The sequence below is a fragment of the Rhinoraja longicauda genome, chromosome 8, assembly GCF_053455715.1.
Source record: "Rhinoraja longicauda isolate Sanriku21f chromosome 8, sRhiLon1.1, whole genome shotgun sequence".
Classification (NCBI taxonomy): domain Eukaryota; kingdom Metazoa; phylum Chordata; class Chondrichthyes; order Rajiformes; family Arhynchobatidae; genus Rhinoraja; species Rhinoraja longicauda.
The window spans coordinates 40953481-40972931 of record NC_135960.1 but is presented as its reverse complement, the minus strand read 5'-3'; the positions used below and the strand labels follow the sequence as shown (position 1 = coordinate 40972931).

The window sequence follows — 19451 nt, the reverse complement described above, 5'->3', positions numbered from 1 at the left end:
TTCTGCATGAGATAATGAATTGAATGGCTCTACCATTGAATTCAGTAGAATCTGTAACATAGCGGTGTAGGTGGAAACACAATATTAGCAACACAGCTGGTTGAACTGTTGTCTCACAACTCCAATGTCTCAGGTTCAATCCTGCCCTCGGATGCTCTTTGTGTTATGTTTGCTTATTCTCCCTGTGGATTTGCCCTCAGTGCTCTGGTTTCCTTCCACGTCCGAGACATGCTGGTTGTTTAATTGATCTATGTTGGTGTGTTAATTGCCCATAGTATGTAGGTGTGTCGAGGAATTTGAGGAGATTAAAATTAGATTTGTGTAGGGTTAGTTCAACTGGGTGCTCGATGGTCAAGATGACCTCGGTGGGCTGAAGGGCCTGTTTCCAAAATGTATGGCAATATGATTATGCATGCCATGGATTATGCATGTCAGAGTTACAACTGAAAAGACTTGTAATAAATCATTTTCAATTGTCCTACACCATAGATTCAGAAAATAAATAGACCAGCTACTTTCATTTGCTCTTGACAGAGAGATGTCTTGAGTTGCTCCTCTTGCAGACTCCACCTCAGGATCTGGGATATTGACTCTGATCAGATTTAATGTTGTTCAAAGCTACGCACTGCCATTGTGTGCATAGTTTTGGTGATCAAATTCTATTAATCATTAGACATCATTTAATTGATCAGGAAGTGTTTTAATTCAGAAGATTATACGGAGACCATATGATGTGGCATTGCTGGAACTATTACGACCCCAGAAGACCACTAAATTGAGTTGCATGTCTATAATCCCCTCCACCCACCCCCCCAAAAAAATCATTGCTAGCATTTAAACTCATGTACAACTGCTCACGTGAATGGCTCTAATCCCATTATTGTGAAACATGGTGCTTTACATTGGTCTGAGGATTGGTTCTACCGATGAAATTGACCCCAACTATAACCACATTCACACCAGATATCATTGTAGACAATTACTGTCTCAGCTGTTGAATTTTTAAATCCATCTTTTAATTGGGAGCAAACCTTTCTCGTGTTGTGGTCTTAATAATAAAGTCCAGGGAGTGTTGTTTAAGCACAGATTGAATTTGCAAACAAATTATTATTCTGTCCTTGTTTTTGCTTCAGGTTCACATTTGCAATTAATTGATGAACTGCTCCCCTTTCACTGAGATTGAGCAGAATACTAGTGCTCACGCAATTTCAACATTAGCTTTGATTTTGACCTTTTATAATGGTTTCGTACTTCACAATCTCAGATTGTTTTAAAAAAGCCACAGACAGCATGGTTCACAGTTTATTTAAGTTTGTTTATATTAAATTAAAAATATATTTTTGACAGATTCATGTAACAAAAAGGAAGAAATTTTCAAATTGTACAGCATAGATGATGGCTAAGCTGTAGGTTGCTGCAATATAACCCAGCTTTAAAGCATCATTCTACTTAAGCACTCGAACAAAAGTTAGGAGGCAGGTTTACACTGTGAATGAGCACAGAAAAATCAAAGGCCAGGAATGAACATTTCCATCTGAAAGAAAAGAGCATAAGAAGCTAAACTAGAGGCTGAAGAGAATTATAGCTTCAACATTAGTTATTGGTATTGTGAATACAGTTATTTGTTTTAAGCTGAGTTTCCAAAAGTTAATTAATAAGACACCAGACACAGCTAAGGCTTCCTATAGCTACAGCCGAGCGCAAAAGTTAAAACTCCACGTTAACTAGTGCTGAACACATAATCATCAGCAGTTCTACAAGGCTGTGAATTTAAAAAAAGTCACAGTCCAAATACATATATATACAAAACAACCCTAAAGGAACAAGTATGCCTCAAATAAAACAATTTCACAAATTAAAAGCAACAGTCTCCCTTATTTACAGATGCATCTAGCCATTTCTTTAACAATCTATAAAAAATACTATTCACATTTTCCGTGTAATGCAGTGAATTCAGTATCAATATTTGCTCAGAGTTTCATTAGTCAACTCTTTATCCTGCAGCACAGCAAAGGCCGAGGGAACATACGGTGATTTCATCGAAAGGAAACACCACCTTTTTACACAGGGTACCTATAGTGCTTTTTTACAATGCTGTGGCCATCCCAAAAATATATTTTGTCTTTGGAATTTTCCATTCAAACCATTCTGAGTTACAGTACTTGTGTAAACACCAAGCTCCAATGCAGAACGTGATCCCTTCAATAAAAGGATAAATATTGCAGACCATGTTAGTGATTGTTAGTCATTACTTCCAGTTTGGAAATATTTAATGAACTGTGAGTTAATGGATTAGGAATTAGGGCAGGATTTACATCAGACAGAATGTAGTTAGACCAAGTTTCTATGCATTACAACAAACAGAACACGTTATCAAACTACAGCAAATTCACTTGATAACCGCAGGGTTATTTCACCTGCAATTTGTGAGTGAAGGATAGTTATAGAGTAGCTATATGAGCATAAAAACAATCCAGTCACTTACAGTAACATCATCCCTGGATGTGAGCCATGTGGGGATTTCTTTAAGATTTGGATTTGGAGCTTTGAGAAGAACATGAAGGCTGGGGTGAGGGTGCTACATGACAAAGAAATTTTGCATGGAAATGCATGCCTTTAAGGCTCCTTTGGCAGATTTGCCACCCAACAGCCAGTCTCATTGGTAATGTGTATCTATTATAACCCCATGACCTAATTTGGAGATTGTTTTAAGGTATTAATTATTTTTTACCTACAAGCCATACCAACCAATCAATCTTCATGACTTCATGACCAGCCCCAACACCAGAACCTTTATCACAGACAATATTTAAACAGGAAGCCAAAAAGCCTTGAGGCAGAAGAAACTGAATTATCCAGGGCCAACATGGGGACTGCTAATAAGGGCAAAGGGCAGTGGGCAATGGGCAATGGGCAATGGGCAATGGGCAATGGGCAATGGGCAATGGGCAATGGGCAATGGGCAATGGGCAATGGGCAATGGGCAATGGGAAGCCCAACGCCTGATCTCCCACCCTTTCCCTTGCTCCGGTAGAAGAAATAGGCCTGACCATCAGTCAAGGGGTAGTGAAGAGTTTAAGCATCCAAAGTGTTAACATGTGGATGGGTATCTTGATAATGAGTTTCAATTGGCTGTTCTTTAAACAAAGAGATCTTCTTATTAAGATAAAATAATTCACAAATTAATTCAATTTGTTGGTGTTCTGGACAAATGATTCAGAGGCTGGGGTCTGAATCCCACCATGGCAGCTGTAAAATTTAAATTCCAGTAGTTTAATCAATCAGTCTGAAGAAGGGTCCTGACCCAAAACGCCACTTATTCGTGTTATCCAGGGATGCTGCCTGACCCACTCAGTCCAGCATTTTGTGTCTTCCCTTGGTAAACCAGCATCTGCAGTTCCAGCATCTGCAGTCATAAAACTACTAATTGTTATAAACTCCCAACCAATTCATTAATGCCGCTCAGATGTGCCTTCTCGGTTTGGTCTCGATGAGGCTCTGGACCCTCCATTACCTAGACCTTACCTGCCCCCTCAGTACAGGGACCAACGGGGATGGGCAATAAATTACATATTGCCTGTGATGTCTGTATCCTAGAAACACATAAATATAGATACCCGGCGGCTCATTAGGCCTGCGATGATCACACCAAAAGCGTTTCCAACAGCAACCATTTGAGGGCACCTTATCCTTCCACAAAGGACAGAAATCAGATAAGTATCAAGGTTCACATTTCACAAGTTTAACAACTGCCCACAGCAGGACACTGGACTGATAGTGTCCGTGGACAATCAGACTGCTGGTATTCTTTCTACAACAACACAATCTGCCTCAGGCTTCCAAGTAAAACAGTTGATCAGTTTCAATGCACGGAATACACTCTTGCAAAGATTTTCTGTATTCGCATGCAATCTATTGAAGTTGATGTGCAATTACCAGCAGTTAAAAATAAACATATAGCAATATGAAAAAGACAGATGGATAAAATAGAATCATGGAAAGCAATGAAGCTTGCTTTGTACAGATCACTGCAACAGGATAAGCTTGGTATAATGTTTTCCTGGTAGACTTGTCTACGTGTAATGTTTGGTGCTAGTGACGGTTGCATTATCTAAAGTCCCAACGTCTAATGAGAATCCACCCCAGGTAAATTCACTGCATGGAGCACTCCTAGATGTTGGGTTGTCTGATCATTCATGCATTGAGATACAGTCATTCACAATCAAATGTTTTAAATTTCAAAGTCCCATTGTTCACTTCAGCTCCTTCCAGACCTCATGTCTGACTTGATACAGCCTTACGAGCTCTGAGATTCCTGCATTCGTCTAGTTGTGGGCCCATGCACATCTCCACCATCAATGGCCCTTCCATTGGCAGCTACACCAAAAGTCTGGATGTTCCTCTCTGAACCATCCTCCAATTCTTTAACCCACCCCAATGAAAAACCCTGTGCTCAAATCAAGTTGAAGATAGACACGAAAAGCTGGAGTAACTCAGCGGGACAGGCAGCATCTCTGGAGAGAAGGAATGGGGGACATTTTGGGTCTGAAGAAGATTTGGTTTAAACATGTACTTGCAGTTCCTTCCTAAAGTCAAGTAGTCCATATCAAATTATGTCTACTAATCACTGCACACAGCCTCTCAGAGTATTGACTATTTCCTCAAAAAGATTCTAAAGCCAATATCTTTCATGTATATCAGTTTCAGATCCACAGGAAGCTAGGGCCCAACTGAACTTCAAATAAGAATGAACAGCAGTTGGCTCTCATTGTGAAAATATTACCCAAGTCTTTGTTCACATTACCCCTTCATCCTGTGCATCTAAGTATTAACTTCAAGCAAAAACGTAAGGGAGATATTTGACCAAAAACGCAAGAGAACATTTTTAACCAGTTGTCTCAATCAGGCAGATGCAGACAACTAATATGGTTGGACCTTGATCAGCTCAGTGTTGCAGCTTTCCTAGGTCCTCCTGCTGGTCTGCTCAGGATCAATGTGTTGTGGACACCACATCTGTTGTACAAGTCAATTATCTGTCCCGTCCCCAGTTCGAAGCGCGATTAACGTCTACACAATAATGCTACCTTTGAAACTGCAAGCAGTTAATATTTAGCACATCGACCGCAGCTTATCACATCCCAAGGGTTCCTCACAGTGATTCACAGTGGAATGAATCATATATGGTTAAGGTGACCTTGATAAAATGATCTTCAGGCCAGACCTTCATACAGACATCAGATTGTTGAAAACAGTGATTATATGAAAGGCCAGGCTGTGCACAGGAACGGTATATACAAACTCTTCTCTATACATCAATAACATTCCTCTCTGGAATTAAATGTGCCTCTTGTAAATTGAATCTGAGAAGCCATGTTTTAGTCAGGCTAAACGGTACATGAACTAATGATGTCAAAGCATTTCTAAACTCAAGGGAGGATGATTGATTATTGATAGTTCCAGGGAACATTCAATTCTTTGAGGTTGAAGCTCAAAGGAGAGGGAAGTGAAAGGTCACTTCAGAGAATGGATGCTGATGGAATTTTGATTGGTTGGAGGTGTTGCTGGGGAGTACCACCAATTGTGCTTACACACCACACCACCCCTCCCACTCACCTTTCTTACACCAGGCCTGCAAGCTTGCAATAATGTCATTACCATCTCCGTATGGAGATTTCCCTCACTACTGTGATACTCAGACACAAAAGGCCTATCCCGAGGAACACCCCAATGTTGAAACAAAAGAAGATGTAAGACACAAAGAGGGAAGACACAATTGCCCGAAGATGAACTTTCAATCAGCTGGGATGGAAAAGAGACACTGACAAATAGGCAAGGCATTGAAGGCTGGCATGAATGTATTGGGCTGAAGGGCCTGATTCTGTGCTGTATAACACTATAACAACCTACTGTGGTGATGTTCTGTGAGAGAAAGGCTAGATTGGAAAAGGAAGCAGGTTCTTTGTCTCATACCTAACACAGAAATCACTGGCTGGACTCTGCTTCTGGCTGTGGACTTGATCTTTTCCTTACTCAAGATTGGGGCTTGGGGATCCAGAAGCAAGAGGATACAGAACCAGTGTCACAGTTAGAAGTCAAAGGATGTGACATTTATGGGTAGGATGAGGAGGTATTTCTTCACCCAGAGGTTGGTGAAGTTTTGATAGTCTCTACTACAGAAGCGTGGTGGCCGTCACAGAACATATATAAGACAGATAGATTTCTAGGCATGCCATCAATGGGAAAAGGGGAGAGAATTGCAATATGGTATTGGGGTAGGGGACCATCCATGGTCATATTGACTGATAAAGCAGTGTCGAAGGGCTGGATGGCCTCCTCCTGCTGCTGGCTCCTATGTGCCCGTACATCATGTAGTAACCAGAACTTCAGAGGAAACAGAGAGATGACATAAGAGATGTCATGATCTACCAACATATCAACGGGTGAAAGGTTACTGGGGCTGATGGGAATGTTGAGAGGAGGTTACAGTAAGATCAGCCGTGATCTAATCGAATAGGCTAGCAGGCTCAAGGGACAGCATGACCTACCCCTGCTCTGAATTGGTATGTTTTGTATGTTTGTGTGTAAATAGAGAACAAGGAAAGGTTCTTGATACAGTAGTTCCCCACACTTATTAAGAGCTACTGCTTTACACCACATGAAGGCCATTCAATCCATCATGCTTGTACTGACTCTCTGAAAGTCCTATCCAACAAACCTCACTGTAATTAGGTCTGTCCCATAACTCTGCAAAGTTCTTCAAATCTTAAAGACAGCCACGGTTAGTGTCAGGTATCAACAGTCAGGTTACAATTGCACTATCATCTAGAACTTGTTATTGCTGTCAGTTTCTGTATGATATTTCCATCATGTGTATCTGTGCTTACGGTTGCTTAGAAAAAAGATGCAATACATCCTAATATACATGTTGTCTATGCGGAATGGTGACAATAATTTTTTTAGCTCGGGATTTTTACCGTGACAAGAAATGTCACTTAAAACGTATGATAAGAACTCAAGGAGTTGGATCCGTTTGATTGCGTTTCCATTATGTGCAGTGTTCCCCAGGTTAGATCGCTCTAGTAATCAATTCTGGATCAATCTGTGCCCATTGGGAAATTATCCCGGGTGATTCACCTCAACGCAGTTGACATTTTCCTTGCATCAGCCCGCACACCCAATGATGTCATTGCTCGTGCAGTGGCTGTTGTCACGGTTACTGAAATAAATTCATGCATAAAGGTGTAACATTGTTTATCAAATTCAAAACTCAAGAAGCAATCCCATAACAAATTAACAAAGAGTATTGAGTTGACGGGTTTCCAGTGTGACATTAATATTTAACTCACAGTTTCGGCTGGACTTATTTTTCATTACTGTGAATACTCTTGGCTTTCATTTTATGCGGCATTTCCATTTTATGCATCTCAGTACAAGAAGCTGTCATATCGGTTAGATTATTCTATCCATACCTCACAGAGGCATGGGCTGTTCATAGAATTATGCATGACTGGGGCATAGAATCAAGATTAAACACAAAATGGAGATCGTTCATCTGCCTACCCATGGGATTTTTTCTCACCTCTGTGGCTGCCATTGGGAGAGATCTTTGTCCACCTTCCCAACAGTTAACATGGTAGGAATGTGGCAGTAACGAGCTCTGTGTATGGCTTGCGATGGGAACCCAACAAATCCCCTTTATCACTGTGTGAACTGCTGCAAAACTACTAATTTCAGCCTGATTTTCAAAGCCTCTCACTGTCTGACTGCACTTACAAGATTATTCAATGCAGAGATGACCACTTTTAAGTTTCTAATCCCACCATTTTGCTGTCTTTATATGAGTTACTAAATCTCACATGAAGTCACTGGTGTACGGGACAAACCAGTCACCATATGGCCAGCTGGCCCTATCCTTCCCCACCCCTCGACAAAACCCATGCAGTGACCTGAATCTCCTCAGCCCCATTCATCTTTAGTTCAAAGAAGAGAATTTTCAACTGAGTATCCCCGGCTTATCTCCCATTGGAGACTACGATATGTTTTAATGACTGATATGCACCCATTTTAAATGTAGGTTAAATATGGTGTCTAGACCCTGGAACAAAAATATTTAGCAAAGGTTAGCATCAAAATAGGAAAAAACGACAATTCTTTGAAGCACAACTATAAATTGTTGACAGAATCAACTGACCTAGATTGTAAATAGACGTTGTGTTCTTTTTCGTGTTCAACACTATTGCAGCACTGCCTTTGGGAAAACTTGCAAATGTGGTGTTTCCGGAGAGCAATGTTATAGAGCCAAGCAGTAATCAGTCATGTAATTTCCGATTAACCTTGTGGCTTTGGTAAAGAGCGAGCAACTACTCTAACACTGCAGGGAAGGACACCTTGAGATACCAGCACTTTATCATTTCCAGAAAAAAAGATATCAATGGGCTGATTAGCTGAGTTTGCTCACATTCCTTCACTGCTTTCTGTGAAGATATGTAAGCTTCGTTAATGCTGGGGAACATTGCAGGTGCAATTGCCTGAGTCAGCCAGTGTGTGTCAACTCTGCGCCAAGCTAACTTGCTTTCAGTCTGAAGAAGGGTCTCGACCCGAAACGTCACCCATTCCTTCTCTCCCAAGATGCTGCCTGACCTGCTGAGTTACTCCAGCATTTTGTGAATAAAAATTAACTTGCTTTCTTTCCTGACTGAATGCAATCAGTGACTGATTGGCCAGCTTCAGTTAGTACAGGATCTCTAGCTTCACCTCCCTGATAAGATCCAGCCTGCCTCTTGAACTCCTGTCCAACTGACTAAAAAAAAAGTGTATCTTTTTAATACGTGCTGTTCTGGTGGCCCTACTGCTGACCGAATGAGTTCATGTCTTGCGTGCCACAAGATAGAGCAACACTGGATGAGGCCTAATACAAGCAGCATAATCATGACATTTACAATATCAACCTCAGTAATGAACACAATTGGCATAGATGACGTGTGCTTATCAAAGACAAAACAAACCCTTTCCATTAATTTTTCAATTACAAAACTGTTCTCTCAATCTATTATTTAGAATTAAGAATGGCACTACTTTCCAGTTTTTTCAAAAGTTATCCATTATTAAACTATATTTATGTACAAAAAAAAATTGAGAAATCTGCCACATAATAAAGCCACCTTCAAAATGAAGCTTGCCATAGTGTTCAGGTAAATAGTGGGTATAGGGGTGGAAAGGGGTCAATCAACATTGAGATGTGCTTGCTTCAGGGCCAGTAGTCAGGTCAGCCCCATCCAGGTTAGTTCCATTGTCAATTGGTGATAAACCTCACTACATGGGGTGCAATGCCAGCACACCAGTTTAGAGGATTCAACCTGCACCAGATATTGAGATGTTAGCATGACCCTCCCCAAAAAAAGATTCATACCTTAGTGTCACTGATTGGCCGAGTTTATGGATTTTCACCCTGATTAGAGGGTTATGTTTGGTTGGACAAACAATATTTGAGAATTAACCCTCAATTTAAACACTCTCAGAGCTTTCCACACCCACCCTCCTCCCCATCCCCCCATTAACAGGCTATTGCACTCTATTCCTTGACCATAACGTTCTGCACCATCTTGCGGAAGGTCCATAAGAAAACTCAATCCCAAAGATCTACATTTTTGGTACTTCCACAGCAATCCTTCATATTTCTGTTTATAACCATATTGCTTTGTAACGGGTGCCGGTTCAGAAGCTTCGAATTGGACTTGGGCTGAATTCTAGCAATCCAACTCTCCTTCAGCTCAGACAAAGTTTGCCAGTACTATGACCTCAGACATATTCCTTCCAGTTATCATTGAGGATACCAGTTCTAGTTTGATGAGGAAGTCCAGTGAAACTGGAATCCCAGGAGGTGTGAGGTTACACCACCGTGTTACGCTGTCCATATGAAGGCAGTACAGTCCCTGGCTTTAGTGAGAACTCTGAAAGATACTCAGGGTTCTCTGCTACGATGGGTTTGATGCGTCCATTCTGCTTGTAAAAAAACTTTGTGCCGTACTCATGCAGGTACTCAGGATTGTGCATGGTACCTTTGGAAAGGTAACTGTGGTTCCAGTAGTCAGGATTATCAAAGGCCTTGTCGACGTTTTCTGATATGGCAATCTTGTCCTGTAGGTATTCTGGGTTCTCAACCACATTGACAAACGTGTTGAGATAGAGGGGTTCATTCACATACTCGTCCTCCGTGGTCTGTGGCCCCTCTGGGACATTGTGGTACTCTGGGTTATCCAGAGCATGGACATCACCATTTTTCCGAAGAGTCACAAATGGGTTCTCCTCCACGGGGTTCAAGAACTCTGCGAAAGGATCAATGAAACCATTATATCTGGTACAGAGGAAAAGAGAGTTGCAATTCCTCAACCCCATTCAAATCTCAAACCACTAGTACATTATTTGGATGAGTGCAATCCAAACAACTCCCACGGGGCTCATCTTCACCCAGGACCAGACAGTCCATTTGGGCGACACTGCATTCACCACCTAGGCAGTGGGTACCATCTACACAATGCATCGCAGATATAACACTGGCTACTCTGACAGCACTTCGCAAACCTGGGATATCCGCCACCAAGGACGTGAGCAACACGCACATGGAAAACCACCACCTACAGGGTCCACTCCAAATCACACAGCTCCTTACCCCAGCTGCCTATCCGGCTTTACCACTCAACCCGAATTCTCCAGCGTTCCATATTGCACTGAGCTAAGAGCCTGCAACACTTCATGCTGGTAATATGAGGACAATTTGGATGAGAATATCAAGGTATTATTAATAACTTTGCAGATAATACTAAAGTAGGTGGCATCGAAGATAATGAAGGCTAACAAAATTACAGCAGTGCCTTGATCAGCTAGGCAAGTGGGATAAGAAATGGCAATGAGGTTTAATGCAGATAAGTGTGAGGTGTTGTTATCCAGTGCAGAACCTTCACAGTGAATAATGGGGCCCTGGGGGGTGTTGTAGAGCAGAGAGATCTAGGAATACAGATGCATAGTTCCCTGAAAGCGCTGTCACAGGTAGATAAAGAAGGTGGTAAAGAAAAGGCTTTCATCAGTCAGGGTATTGTGTATAGAAGTTGGGGTGATGAGTTTAGTTTAGTTCATTATTGTCACGTACTGAGGTACAGTGAAAAGGTTTTTTGTTGCATGCTGTCAAGTCAGCAAAAAGTCTATGCAAGATTACAATCAAGTCGTCCACAGTGTAGAAACATAGAAACATAGAAAATAGGTGCAGGAGTAGGCCATTCGGCCCTTCGAGCCTGCACCGCCATTCAATATGATCATGGCTGATCATCCAGCTCAGTAGCCTGTACCTGCCTTCTCTCCATACCCCCTGATCCCTTTAGCAAAAAGGGCCACATCTAACTCCCTCTTAAATATAGCCAATGAACTGGCCTCAACTACCTTCTGTGGCAGAGAATTCCACAGACTCACCACTCTCTGTGTGAAGAAATGTTTTCTCATCTCGGTCCTAAAAGACTTCCCCCTTATCCTTAAGCTGTGACCCCTGGTTCTGGGCTCCCCCAACATCGGGAACAATCTTCCCGCATCTAGCCTCTCCAACCCCTTAAGAATTTTATATGTTTCTATAAGATCCCCCCTCAGTCTTCTAAATTCCAGCGAGTACAAGCCCAGTCTATCCAGTCTTTCCTCATATGAAAGTCCCGCCATCCCAGGGATCAATCTGGTGAACCTTCTCTGTACTCCCTCTAAGGCAAGAACGTCTTACAGGTACAGGTTAAGGGAATAGTGCAAGTAAAGTCCAATACATGTTGTACAAGACGTTGGTGAGGCCACATTTTGAGTACTTGTTCAATTTTGGTCACCCTGCTGTAGGAGGGATATTGTTCAGCCAGAAAGTGAAGAGAAGATTTCCAAGAATATTGCCAGGACTTGAGGGCCTGAGCTAAGGGGAGAGGTTGGGCAGGCTAGGACTTTATTCCTTGGAGTGCAAGAGACTGAGGGGTGATCTTATAGAGGTATATGAAATTATGAGGTGGAATAGATAGAATACAGAGTATTTTACCAGGTTTAAGGTGGGAGGGGAAATATATAGTCAGAATGTGAAGGGTAATTTTTTTACTCAGAAGGTGATGGGTATATGGAACCAGGTGTCAGAAGCCGATTAGGTGGTGGCCGATTAGGAGAAGGGGAGATGCAACGAGACCTGGGTGTCGTGGTATACCAGTCATTGAAAGTAGGCATGCAGGTGCAGCAGGCAATGAAGAAAGCGAATGGTATGTTGGCATTCATAGCGAGGGGATTTGAGTACAGGAGCAGGGAGGTTCTGCTGCAGTTGTACAGGGCATTGGTGAGACCACACCTGGAGTATTGCGTACAGTTTTGGTCTCCTAATCTGAGGAAAGACATTCTTGCCATAGAGGGAGTACAGAGAAGGTTCACCAGATTGATTCCTGGGATGGCAGGACTTTCATATGAAGAAAGACTGGATAGACTCGGCTTGTACTCGCTGGAATTTAGAAGATTGAGGGGGGATCTTATAGAAACTTACAAAATTCTTAAGTTTTTTTTCACACAGAGTGGTGAATCTGTGGAATTCTCTGCCACAGAAGATAGTTGAGGCCAGTTCATTGGCTATATTTAAGAGGGAGTTAGATGTGGCCCTTGTGGCTAAAGGGATTAGGGGTATGGAAAGAAGGCAGGTACGGGATACTGAGTTGGATGATCAGCCATGATCATATTGAATGGCGGTGCAGGCTCGAAGGGCCGAATGGCCTACTCCTGCACCTATTTTCTATGTTTCTAAGCGATCGTCGTGGCATTTAAAAGACTCTTGCACAGGTATATGGATAGGAAAGATTTAGAGGGATATAGGCCAAATGCAAGCAAATGGGACTAATGTAAATGGAACATCTTGGTCATCATGGTCGAGTTGGGCCGAAGAGCCTTTCTCTGTGCTGTATGACTATGACACTTGTAACTGGGACATCCAGTGAGGCCCCGTTCAATGGAATGGAGTTACTGACCTTCACTCGGAGAGCAAATGAAGCTGAGTGGTTTGGTCTGTTCTTACTGTAATTTATGTTAGTGCTTCTGATTAACTCAGTTTGGTTGAATGTGTATTTAAATGAATGAATTGCTTTTTAATTGGAATTTATTTATTGATCTATATATATAAAAATGACTTTTTATTTCAACTCTCACTTGATATCTGCAATGATCAAAGATTTAGAGAGAATGCAGAAGGCCTTTGACGAATATAGATTCCAGGAGGCTCGCGGGATGTTTGGGGGCAGGGCTTTTGTCTCCACCACCTGAGGCCATGTTTTCATTCATGTCCTTGCAGAATGGTTGAGGCATCAAGGCCGGCAGGAATTTGGGAGTTGTGTGGCCACGAATGGGAGGCGCGATCTCGGGCATCAATTCAGATTTAAGCAGCAGTTAAACCTGGAGCTGTGCATGGCACCAGAGGTGGGGGACACAGTGTTTGTCAGGGTGTCTCCACCATCTGAAGGGAGTGAGAGACTGGAGGATAGCATGGTGCAGGAGACGGGCGAGGCAGCAGATGAACCTGGGGACAAGGACACAGATTTTATTCGTTGCTGACCTGTGAACCCTGGATAATGGATGTGCGGCTGTGGTGAGTTGGGACAAGAGCAGCAGAGATTTGGAGCGATGCAAGGTCTGGTTAAAGGTGGGAGGGTGGCAGGAAAGCTCTGGAACTGGTATCAAGAGCAGGAACGGAGGTGTCTGCTGCTGACTGGTGGCACAGTAGACAGTGCATGGGCAAACCTAGCAGCAGGGCTACAGCGGCCTGGCTCAGTCTCAATCAGCACCAGAGGAACAAGGTATCAGAGTTTACTGCAGAGGTGAAAACCACACATCTGGCCTTCTGAAGTTAAATCAGGAAGTTTCAGTTCTTTTGATAATTGGTGGTGAAAGGCATGCCAATGCAGAATAAGCATCTGCTGGAGTCTCTGCACATCTCACACTTCCTTTCCCCCCCTTATACCACTTCCACCAAACCTTTCTCCCCTTACACCACTCAAATGGCAGCAGGTTTTATATCTGATGCACTCTGAACAGAATGGGTTCCCTTGACATTCCTGCTGGGTGGGTTTTTCTCGTTCATTGGTACAACGATTCCCCAGAAGTGAAGATATCCTTCCAAATCTGCCCTCCTGAAAATGACATTGAGCTGGATTCTCTGCAACAGCACGGGGTTGAGCAGCATCTGCGGGTGGATGGAAGTGGTCAGCGTTTCCGGTTGAAACTGCATCAGGACTCCTTTCCCTCTACAGATGCTGCTTGCGTTCCTCCAGCACATTATTTATTGCTCCAGATTCCAGCAGTCTCTTGTATTCATAAGTTCATAAGTACTAGGAGCAGAATGCCATTCGGCCCTCAAGTTTACTCTGCCATTTAATCATGGCTGATCTATCATTCCCTCTCAACCCCATTCCCCTGCCTTCTCCCCATAACCCTTGATCCCCTTACTAATCAAGAATCTCTGCTTTAAAAATATCTATTGACTTGGCCTCCGCAGGTGTCTGTGACAATGTATTTCACAGTTTCACCACCCTCTGACTAAAGTGCCTAAAATGAACTGGATTCAGTCTGCCATCCAGTCTCACCATTCCTGATGTCCTCTGCCTGCATCCAGTAGATAGGGCAGGATGAGCTGTCCCATCCCCACTCTGGAAGCCAGGGCACCAAGTGCTCAGAGAGACCAAGCTTTAGGAATTAGAGTGACCCTGATCGATCATGACAGGAGGCCGAGGGCTCAACTCTCGGGAGGTGTATATAGTGTAAACATATCTGACTGACATTTATAAACCATAGAAGTCTATTAAATAATATAAACATTAAGATGATCTCAACTAATAATTAAATTGACAAATGACCAATTGCATAAAAATAGGTTTCACAAAAATGTACAAAGGATTAATTGGATAGGCAGTCTAGACACAAAATGTATGAAGCAGCCAGCCTGTGCTGCCGTTTATGTTCCCATTCAGCTTCTTCTCATTGAGCATTCTCCCTCTCTCTATGCTGCCTCCCAATTCAAAAAGTTGAACAGAGATGGCAAGTTACAAATTCAGAGGTTTCAGAGAACCTTACTAACCTGCGCGTGAATGTTTGGGCTTGGTGTCTGCCTTGGATAGTCTTGTCAGTGTTCGGTCCTCCTGAGTCGGTCCTGCTCGCTCACAAACTACTGAGAGAAGGATCGAAAGGTTGAGGAGACAGTGTCCATGCTGGTCACCATGTCTAACTAGCTCATTTACACCATGGTTTATGTTTCTAGCTAAACCTCTGACATAGAAGCATTCAAGTATTAACAACCTGTATTTATGTTGTGGAACTAACGTGGAACCCCCCACCCCCCAAGGTGCTTCACGAAAGGTTCATAGATAAAGTTTGACATTGAGCCAGGGAGGGGCTAGTAAAACAGACGCCCAATGTGATAGATGTTATTGAGCATTTTTAGCAGAGGAGAGAGTGGGAGAATCAGACAGGTTCAGGGAAAGAATTCCAGGGATTGATACTGGGCACCACAAGCACACAGATCGATCAACAGAGAGTGAGTGATTCTTTTCAAGATAATAACTCTCCTTCTTAAATAGTGGAACCACTCAGCCAACTATGTAATTTTCCTCTCGCCATATATTAAAGTTTTCTGCCAATTCAGCTCTGTGTCCACAGCAGTGGGTGTGTATCTCAGAATGATACCAGGCCAGCAGATTATAAGGTCCTGCTCTCTGGCTGGGCTTGTTATCCCATGAGGATTAACAATAGGTTATTGCTTGAGATGTTTAAAGGAGGTGCTGGGCTAGATTGCTGGAAGCCGTTCTCCTTTCCTTGGAGCATTATGATATGAGAGAATAACCCAATAATTGGAGCAGGGGCAGTCAGGCAAGGTATAGGGAAGCAATTCATCATGATTATTGGGTGAGGGTTTCAAAGGGTACAGTGTTGCTGGGAAAAAGGAGGGTGAGCTCCAGGTCAGTCAGGTTCAAACAAATCCTCAGGAAGTCTAAATGGCCTTTTCCACCAAGCGCCCGCATTTGCAGGAACTCTGCAGCTAATCCTGCTGTACTGGGTGAGGGGCTTGGGGACGATGAGGAACATAAGGACACTGTTGTCTCGAGGCTGTGCTAGAAACCCATACAGAGAAACACCTGAGCAATCCTCTTGCTTTTTGTGGCCACCTGTTTTATGGGGGTAGGCGTTGATCTGTCACTGTCTTTCCGATAGACAACTGGATGAGATATTGTTCCATGAGAGGGGGCCGAGGAAACAGGGAGGCAGCAGAGAATTCTGCAGGAAAAGGTTCCCAGGCAGGATGAGACCAGAGGAACATCACATAGGAAAGAGTCACCACAGGAAGATTGGACCTGATGGCTTCCTGTTTGGGTGAACTCAGCTGATAGCAGACACTCACCCTCCCAGTTCTGGCTGCCATTCTCAGAAACACTGTAACGGTGTATCATAGGAGAAGTGTCAAATGCATTTTAGGGTCATTTTAGATGTGCCACCTCCTACCTCAGTAACGTTCCTTGTCTTATGTGCTTGCACTATCTAGTGTGAAAGGCAAGAGTTACTCAGATCCTGCAATTCACGAAAGGACAGATTAGAGAACCTCAGAGTGTCCAAATGTAGTTAATGGCCAAGTAAGTATTTCCAAAGCCTAATATGGCTGAATCATCATTGGTATCACTTCGGTATCACATTGATATCACTAGTCTGAAGAAGGGTCCCAAACTGAAACTTCACCCATCCTTTTTCTCCAGAGATGATGCCTGACCCAATGAGTTACTTCAGCACTCTATGTCTATCTTTGGTATAAACCAGCATCTGCATTTCTTTGTTTCCACACTTGGTATCACTTCCCCGACAGCAATGTTGAAGGGGAAATCCCGTCAGCCCCGTGTTTGATTGGTCAGCTATGCATCCTCCACTCATTGCAATTTCCTGCTGTAAATTGCTGGGGTGGGAACCGGATCAGCAGGTAAAGGGATTGATGGGAAGGTAGAGGCTAAGATCAATAAGTCTGATAGAAGGTAGACAGAGACAGGTTAACAAGCATGGTGACATCCTTCATCCAATATCCTGGGCTGAGGGATGTTTATTTCAATGCAAGGACTATGATGGATAAAGCAGATGAACCTGGAACCTGGATCAGTGCTTGAAACTATAATGCTGTGCCCATCACAGATACCTGGCGAGAGGGCCAGGACAGGCAGGACAGTGAAGAAATCTGTCAAAGGATACAGCAGGGTATAAACCAGTTACAGATATGGGCAGAGAAATGACAGTTGGAGCTTAATCTGGAAATGTGTGAGGTGTTGCACATTGGGAGGGCAAATATAAAGGGAAAATGTACAGTTAATGGGAGGATTTTCAATAGCAATGATGTACAGAGTGGTCTTGGGGTCCAAGTCCATAGCTTCCTGTAAGCAGCAACACAAGTAGATAAAGTGGTAAAGAAGACATATGGTATACTTGCCATCATGGGTCGGAGCATTGAGTATAAGAGTGAGGAAATCAAGAGGCAGCTTTATAAAACTTTGGTTAGGCCAAATTTTAAGTATTGTATGCAGTTCTGGTTACTCCATTATAAGAAGGATATGGACATTTTGGAGAGTTAGCAGAAGAGGTTTACCAGGATTCTTCCTGCATTAGAAGGTATTAACTACAAGGAGAAGTTGGACACTGGAGGGTGAGCGGAGATCTGATAGAAGTTTATAAAATTATGAAAGGCATAGCCAAGGTACACAATAAGACCCTTTTTCCCAGGGTGGATATATCAAGACTAAAGGGCATAGCTTTAAGGTCAATGGTTGAAGTTTTATAGACGATGTGTGGGGCAAGTTTCTTTACACAGAGAGTGGTGGGGACACGGTATGTACTACCGGGAGTGATGGTGGTCAGATATTATTGTGGCATTTGAGAGGCTTTTGCATCAACACATGGATGTGCAGGGAATGGAGGGATACGGATCATGTGCAGGCAGATGAGATTAGTTTCATTTTGCATCATGTTCAGAACAAACATTGTAGACCAAAGGGTCTGTTCCTGTGCTGCACAGTTCCATATTCTTCTGATACAACTGCTCTTCCTGGGACAGGTATCTGCATGTTTGCAAATGAGACCTGTTTTCCATTTCATGAACCAACTGTGTTTGCTACATTCTGTATGAGTCCCGCCCGCCCTCCATCTGTTTGCTGGTGAAGTCCCATTCCGTGCGGTACCTTCACCCGAGCAGTTTGTGCTGCCAAACCTACCTGTGGTCTTTTTATCCTGGATTGGGGTCATGTAGCCCCCCTCGTCCAGCTCACCCCTCTGCCCGCGCTCCGACAGGAAGACGGTGGGGTCAGCACTGTACCGCTGGGTGCTGCTGTCCTCCCGTTGCCGAGGGACCTGCTTCCTCAGTGTCCCATTGCAGCACATGTCGTCAAACACCTCCAGCGGAGAGGCTGCACCCTGTTCCTCCAGTGGGGTGGTCCCAGAGCAGCTGGGAGACAGCCCGTGCACCGGCAGCACTTCTTCATGCCCAAAAACCCCGTCACGATACACAAACTGGTTCTGCTGTCGGGCAGAGAGGAACTGGGTTAACAATGTGCATTGATATCGTGCTTGTAACACGGCAAAGGGCATTTACCAACATCACCAAACAAACCTGAGCTGGAGGTGTGTGAGCACACAACAAGGCAGAAAGGCAACAAGCCCTGCTTTACCGAAGGATTAACAAAGGAGCTGCAGTCAATGCTCAGCCACCAGCCAGTTCAATCATTCAGTGATTGGATTCAGATTGGGAGCAAATGTTGGTCTCCATTCCTCGAGCCTGCTCCTCTTTCAAAAAGATCATAGCTGATCTGACCATAAGCTCAACATATCTCGGCCTTACTCAGCAACCCTCCATGCCTTGTTGATCAGGTGTCCACCTCGATCGCAACAATATACAAAGTCCGCAACCTTTTGATGTTTCCACACACACATGCACGCACAAACACAAACACACACACAAACACCATACACAGGTTCACTCACATACTCATACACACACTCAAACACCAACAAGTACACATGCATAAACCCATACACACTTCTGCACTCAAGTAGACATTTCACACACACACACACACACACACACACACACACACACACACACACACATACACAGGAATGTGAACACATACATACAGTGCATTCATAAAGTATTTAGACCACTTCACTTTTTCTACATTTTGTTATGTTACAGCCTTATTTTAAAATGGATTAAATTCATTTTTTAATCATCAATCTACACACAATACACCAGAATGAAGAAGCGTAAACAGGTGTTTAGAAATTATTGCAAAGTAATTCAAAAGAAATAACTGAAATATCATATTTACATAAGTATTCAGACTCTTTGCTATGACACTCAAAATTGAGCTCAGGTTCATCCTGTTTCCATT

The 19451-nt window shown here is 43.2% G+C and overlaps 1 protein-coding gene across 7 annotated transcripts in view; it reads right to left on the bottom strand.

The window, feature by feature from the left end:
* Positions 1–1299: 1299 nt before the first annotated feature.
* erbb4b (erb-b2 receptor tyrosine kinase 4b) overlaps positions 1300–19451 on the bottom strand; it is a 741684-nt gene continuing 723532 nt past the window's right edge. For 3 of the 7 annotated variants that reach the window (XM_078403687.1, XM_078403690.1, XM_078403692.1), the window contains 3 exons: positions 18276–18579; positions 15116–15205; positions 1300–10325 (listed from right to left, as the gene is read on the bottom strand). In XM_078403687.1, the coding sequence (XP_078259813.1) occupies positions 9889–10325; positions 15116–15205; positions 18276–18579 (831 nt within the window). In that variant the 3' untranslated portion in view covers positions 1300–9888. The remainder of the gene's footprint in view (positions 10326–15115; positions 15206–18275; positions 18580–19451) is intronic. The other 4 variants (XM_078403688.1, XM_078403691.1, XM_078403693.1 and 1 more) reach the window with 2 other exon arrangements.